The sequence below is a fragment of the Prenolepis imparis genome, unplaced genomic scaffold (assembly GCF_030444845.1).
Source record: "Prenolepis imparis isolate NDT839.2.m4 unplaced genomic scaffold, iyPreImpa1.0 SCAF_12, whole genome shotgun sequence".
NCBI lineage: Eukaryota > Metazoa > Arthropoda > Insecta > Hymenoptera > Formicidae > Prenolepis > Prenolepis imparis.
The window spans coordinates 14,361,943-14,367,849 of NW_028141170.1; the positions used below are offsets into that span (position 1 = coordinate 14,361,943).

The following is a 5,907-nucleotide window of genomic DNA, read 5'->3' on the forward strand; positions in this document are numbered from 1 at the left end:
TCACAATTAACTATTAAAAAAGAAGAATTTTCTTATGTAATGAAAAAAAAATAAAAAATTATTTTTTAATTCTGCAAGGAATTTAATTATTAATGCAAACGCACGCGCACGCACAATTTAGATAGATTACATTCACATATTACATTCAAATTTTTCTAAGTTCAAATGTTTCTTGCAATCTGTATACGCGATAATCAGTCTACTCGCGCTGTGCTACAGATCGCATCGCATAATACGCTCAGAGCGTGATTTTATACGATAGATCGCTTAATGCAGCTTTTTTCGTAAGTACATTTTGCGTGTTGTGTACACGTGTTTAGTGTATTTGTTTCTTTTCCATTATTTTTTAAACTATAATTAGTTTTTTAGTTTAGATTATTTTAGTGTTAGTAGTTTATTAGTGTTGCGTTTTTTTTTAGTTTCGTGTTTTTTAGTTTTCTTTTTTTTGTGTTGGTGCTAATTGTTCCGGATAAGTGAGAAGGAATTTTTTGTGACTGTAAATAAATGTAAGGACACGTCAAGAATTCACAATTTTAATTAATCGAGGCTGACATATATATATATATATATATATATATATATATATATATATACACACACACATATATTATATATATATACATGTTCATTTCCATAACAAAACATAGAATTTATAGAAATAAAAGAAGCCTCGTACATTAATCAGAGTTAAGAAGTTCTGCATATAATAGTAAATAATATAATAAATCTAGAAATAAAGTTCAACACTCGATAAAGACTCAACTGCTGTTGATAATATAACTAAACAATTATTGAAATTTAAATGTATTTCCAGAAACTTTAAATAGAAATAAAGCAGTTGAGTTGTTGCGAGAACATAAATGAACACATAAAGTAGAATTTCACATAATGAATTGAGGCTCAAATGATTATTGATATCTTGCTTTGCATCAACATAAATATTTGAGTAAAGAAAATAACACTTCATTAAAAGGGGAACTGAAAATAGAATGCAGAATTATATAATAGTAAATTCCTATATTAGAATTTTAGATACTCGTGATCCTGAGTAACAAAAGTAATGGATATTACCTGAAAGAAGATATGTTTGAGAACTTGAATTAATCAAGCCTTTAACTCATTACTTTAACTCATGGATGAGAATCGTACGACCGATTATTTCAATGACCTGTTTACCAACGTTTTGGAAACCTGCAGTATTTGCGAAACTGAATGAGATGGACTTTCCTCTAATTGACGTCAATCTGGAATCCGGGATGGTTATTCCGGCCTTGAAAGGATGAGATCTCTAGAAGATGAGACTTCCAAGAGGAAAGAGTGTGCGCTTTGAAGTGGGATGAAATGTATATTAAATCATATGAGGAATATTCATCCAAGTTAAATGAAATAGAAGGCCTTGTAGATCTCGGACCTCTAGGTAGAAAATCAGAGAAAGCTAAATGTGTGTTTATGTTTTGTTTAGATAGTTTAAATGCACGGCACCCATGGCGTCAACCTATAGCATATTTTCTTCCAGGAAAATGTATGAAGGCGGATGATATAATTATTTTATTAAAAGAGTGTCTAGATAGATTAAATGAAACAGGTGCTGATGTGCAACTTGTGACATGTGATCAAGGCACATGCAATCAAAGTGCTTATGCTCAACTCGGTGTTGATACATCAGAGCCATTTTTCATATATAAAAAAAAAATATTACGCTTCCTTTGATTTCCCGCATATGGTAAAAAGATTGGCAAGTTTCCTCAGGACGCATAGAAACATCTATTGCGATGGAAATGTTATTGCTTCCTACTCCGATTTTTAAACGACATGGTCCATCGACAATTCCACAAAAGGAAGCTCTAATTTATTGTCACACATAACAGAAGCGCACATTCGTCCCAATAGTTTCGAAGCTATGAATGTGAAAAGAGCATTCCAATTATTCAGTCATACTTTTGCAGCCGCGATAAAAACAGCCGGCCATGAAGAAGAATTAAATACAAATACATGGCAAGTTACAGCAGATTTTGCAGAACGCATGAATAATATTATCGATGCTTGCAATTCGTATAGTTTGAATATGGAAAACGACCATTATCCCCTAAAAATTCAGATATTGAGATTTTATTAACAGAATTTGTAGAATAGTCAAATTTCAAGATGGTCAAAATCAGCAGAAACGATAATTAAAGTACCTTGTTTAAAAGGCTTTATTATAATTATAAAAGCTATTCTTGCAACTTATAAAACACTCTTAAGTAAAAATGAAGAATTTGAATTAGCAACAGGATTATGCAATCAAGTGGAACATTTATTTTCCAAACTTCGACAACGCGGAGGATTTAATCCTAATCCGACCGCAAGAATGGTATGACTTTCCATCAGGCACATACTTTCCACGGGATATATTCAAACGAGTGACAAAGGCAATGTACAATGCCCAGAAACAGAGACTCTTATTAATCAACCGAGTAAACTTATTAAGGCTATAGAAAATGTTATGGAAACAAGCAGTACAGTTCCAGAATATGATGTAGATCAAATCGATAAGTTACTTGCAGAGGATACAAATATAATCGAAGAATATTTTGATTACGAAGATATCAAAAATGAGCAACATAGCAGTTACGATGACAATGCTATAGCATACTTTGCTGAATTTGTGGCACGTCGAAGTTTTCAAAAAAGTAATTGTGTTAAATGTCGCAATGTTATGATGAAAACGCCAATGGACAAGTCAACAGCAAATGAGAAATACATACAATTTAGAGAATATCCGAACGTAGATGAAGACGCTCCGACAATTACAAAGTTAATACGCCCAACAAGTTTTTTTATAAACATTATGAGAATACAGTTATTAGTATTTAATAAAACATGGCAGCATTATTGGGCATCTACACAAATTCTTGATAAAATTGTTACAGAGTGTATACAAGAAACAAACAAAATACATGCTACATGGTTTGATATTAATGACGAGTGTTATAATCATCGAATGCAAACATTAAGATATATGATTACTGTGAAAATATACTCTCGCACGAGATACAATAATCGTGCTGAAAAAAAGACTAGTGCACCTCGCAGAAAAATGAAAAATTTTTCAAACGTTTAAAACAATTGCGTAAAATTAATTTGTGGAAAAATTGATAGGTGATTGAAAGACTTAATAATCATATGTTAAGCATGTGTAAAAAGACTGCAATCAAGCAAAATAATTAAGAAAGAAATAAGGAAAACTAGAGGCAGATAAATGTATAAAAAATTTAAAAAATGAATGTACAAAAAGCAACAGAATTTAATAAACTAAAACAAGAAAAAAGAGAAAGAAGATGAAAAAAATAATAAGAAGAACTAAGGTAAACGGCTCACTTTTTGACCCTGACGCACTTACTGACTCTTTTGATATATTTCATTTTTATTAATTTTCTTTGATGTTAATTACCATATCAATTATCGATAAAGCAAATAGCGCTATGTACTACTTTCAATTGTAAAACATTTGACGTTTTAAAATGAATAATTAATAATAAATCTTTCGATTGAAATAGCGAGCTACGCTTTAGAAAGATTTTTTCCTTTTCTCTTGTGTGAGTAGTCTAGCGCAAGTCGCATCGTATTTACGAATTTTTACAAACATGTAAGTATAAAATGCAATAAACATTGTATGTTTAAGTTAAAAAAAGCTATATTTTCGTTCTGACACATAAGTGTTTGTTTGGAGGTTGGATTTTCGATTAAATTCAATAGGTCAATTAGTGGATTTCGTATTTGCAGCTATGTCGTAGTTTTTGACCCTGAATTTGCTACTCATTAAATAATATCTAAATTATTTAATTAAAAATTTTTTTATAATATAATGTAAAAATAAATTAATATAAATTAAAGTAAATTAAATAATATATAATAAAATATAAATAATATAACAAAATACATAATCTGTAATAAAATAAATTAATATCTGATATACTTAATATCAAAATCTAAATTTTTATACAGGCCAAAGAGAAAAAATGCTCCAACGTACACAGACGTAGAATTAAAGAAGGCTTTAGATGCAGTGAAATCAGGGGTTCCGATTCGTACAGCATCAAGACAGTATAACATTCCAAAAACTACACTACTTTACAAAAAGCGTGGAACATTGGTGCCTATTATTAAACGTCGAGGGTGTAAGTGCATACTTGGAGACGACAATGAAAAATTTTTATTACAATGGGTTTTTCATATGAGCGAAAATGGATTCCCTGTATCACGTGATCAACTGTTGGATAGTGTTCAACTTTTACTTAATAGTATGAATAAAAAAACCATATTCAAAGAGAATCGTCCCGGACGACATTGGTACGATGCTTTTCGAGCTCGTCATGACCAACTGAGCGAAAGAATGTCTCAAAATTTGACACACAGTCGTGCCTCAGTGACAGAAGCCAAGCTACGAGAATGGTTTAAAAACGTAACGGAGTATCTGCAACCGAAGTCTCTCATCGATATCGACGCCTCTCGAATTTTTAACTGCGACGAATCAGCATTCTTTCTCAATCCCAAAGGAAATAAAGTATTAGTCCATAAGGGTGATAAAACTGTATATAATTTTGTAAATAATGACGAAAAAGAATGCCTGACTATCCTCCTCTGTGGCAATGCGGAAGGTCAAATGGCTCCACCGACGATAATGTTTCCATATAAGAGAATTCCTAGTCATATCGCAGCAAGCATCCTACACGATTGGGGCATCGGACACTCTGATAATGGTTGGATGACTGGGCAAACTTTTTATGAGTACATTGCCAATGTCTTTTACCCATGGCTGATAAAAAATAATTTCGAATTCCCAGTTGTGTTATATCTGGACGGACATACTTCCCATCTGACGATGACATTAAGTGAGTTTTGTAGAGAAAAAGGAATCGAACTCATTGCTCTCTATCCAAACTCAACACACATCTTTCAGCCGATGGATATTGGAGTTTTTCATCCACTGAAAATAGCTTGAACAAAGTCTATTCGTCAATGGCGAATGGAAAATGACGGCAAACGTATAAAACGAGAAAATTTCGCAACGATTTTGCAAAAAGCTTTAAATACTTTGGATTTGAAATCAATTCTACAAAATGGATTCCGCTCAACTGGACTCCATCCATTCTCAGCAGATGCAATTAATTATAAAAAATATTTCAAAAATTCCGTGGATACTGGAAGAATTGCTCAAAATAATTCAAGAGACCGAATCAGGATAAAAGCTCATTTATTCTTCATCGAAAGTCACATCGACAAAGAACTCCTAGAAAACTTCAATGACTCAAGAGGATTCCAAGAATGGAATGGTGCAGCAAAAGATGAAAGCCTCTATCACTTTTGGCGAAAAATTAAGAATGAAGTCCAAGGTAACAATGTCGGTCAGGAAATTTTAACAGAAAGCGTCGTTGATGGAGGACACAATGAAGATGGAATAATGGTATTTTAAAGATTTTTTTGGATTATAGTAATAAGTAATAAATAACAATAAATAACAAACAATATATTAATAAAAAATGTTAATATTTAATTTAATTAAAATATAACATGTTAATATTAATATTAATATAATTATAACTTATAGATTTTTATTTACCGCGGTATTTTGATTTTAATTCTAAACAGATTAACAGAGAAGATGCGGCAAATGGTGCGAAAGAAAAGGCTGACATTGAAAGAGATGAATCTGATTCGATCGTATAGTCAATCATAATTCTCAAATTATAAACGAATTTTTCTTCGATTTAATGATACACAGCGCAGACGATAAAGTTGCTACAGATTTGTGTACCGAAGGAAATTGTATCTTTTACCAGATCAGTCCAAACGGAGAATTAATACCGGACATAAATGAATTAAATAATGTTGCATTGATAGATGCTGATATTTCTGAATTATCTG

At 31.6% G+C, this 5,907-nt stretch overlaps 1 protein-coding gene and 1 pseudogene across 1 annotated transcript; both read left to right on the plus strand.

The window, feature by feature from the left end:
- The first annotated feature begins 2,350 nt into the window (after positions 1–2,350).
- On the plus strand, positions 2,351–3,103 carry LOC145943401 (uncharacterized; annotated as a pseudogene).
- A 1,272-nt stretch (positions 3,104–4,375) lies between these two features.
- LOC145943402 (uncharacterized) lies at positions 4,376–4,984 on the plus strand. Its single transcript, XM_083050916.1, has one exon. The coding sequence runs from the start codon at positions 4,376–4,378 to the stop codon at positions 4,982–4,984; it is 609 nt and encodes a 202-aa protein (XP_082907042.1).
- Positions 4,985–5,907: the final 923 nt, after the last annotated feature.

Excerpts from the sequence above, each read along its gene's own strand:
- LOC145943402 (XM_083050916.1), top strand. The coding sequence starts at position 4,376 with ATGTCTCAAAATTTGACACACAGTCGTGCCTCAGTGACAGAAGCCAAG.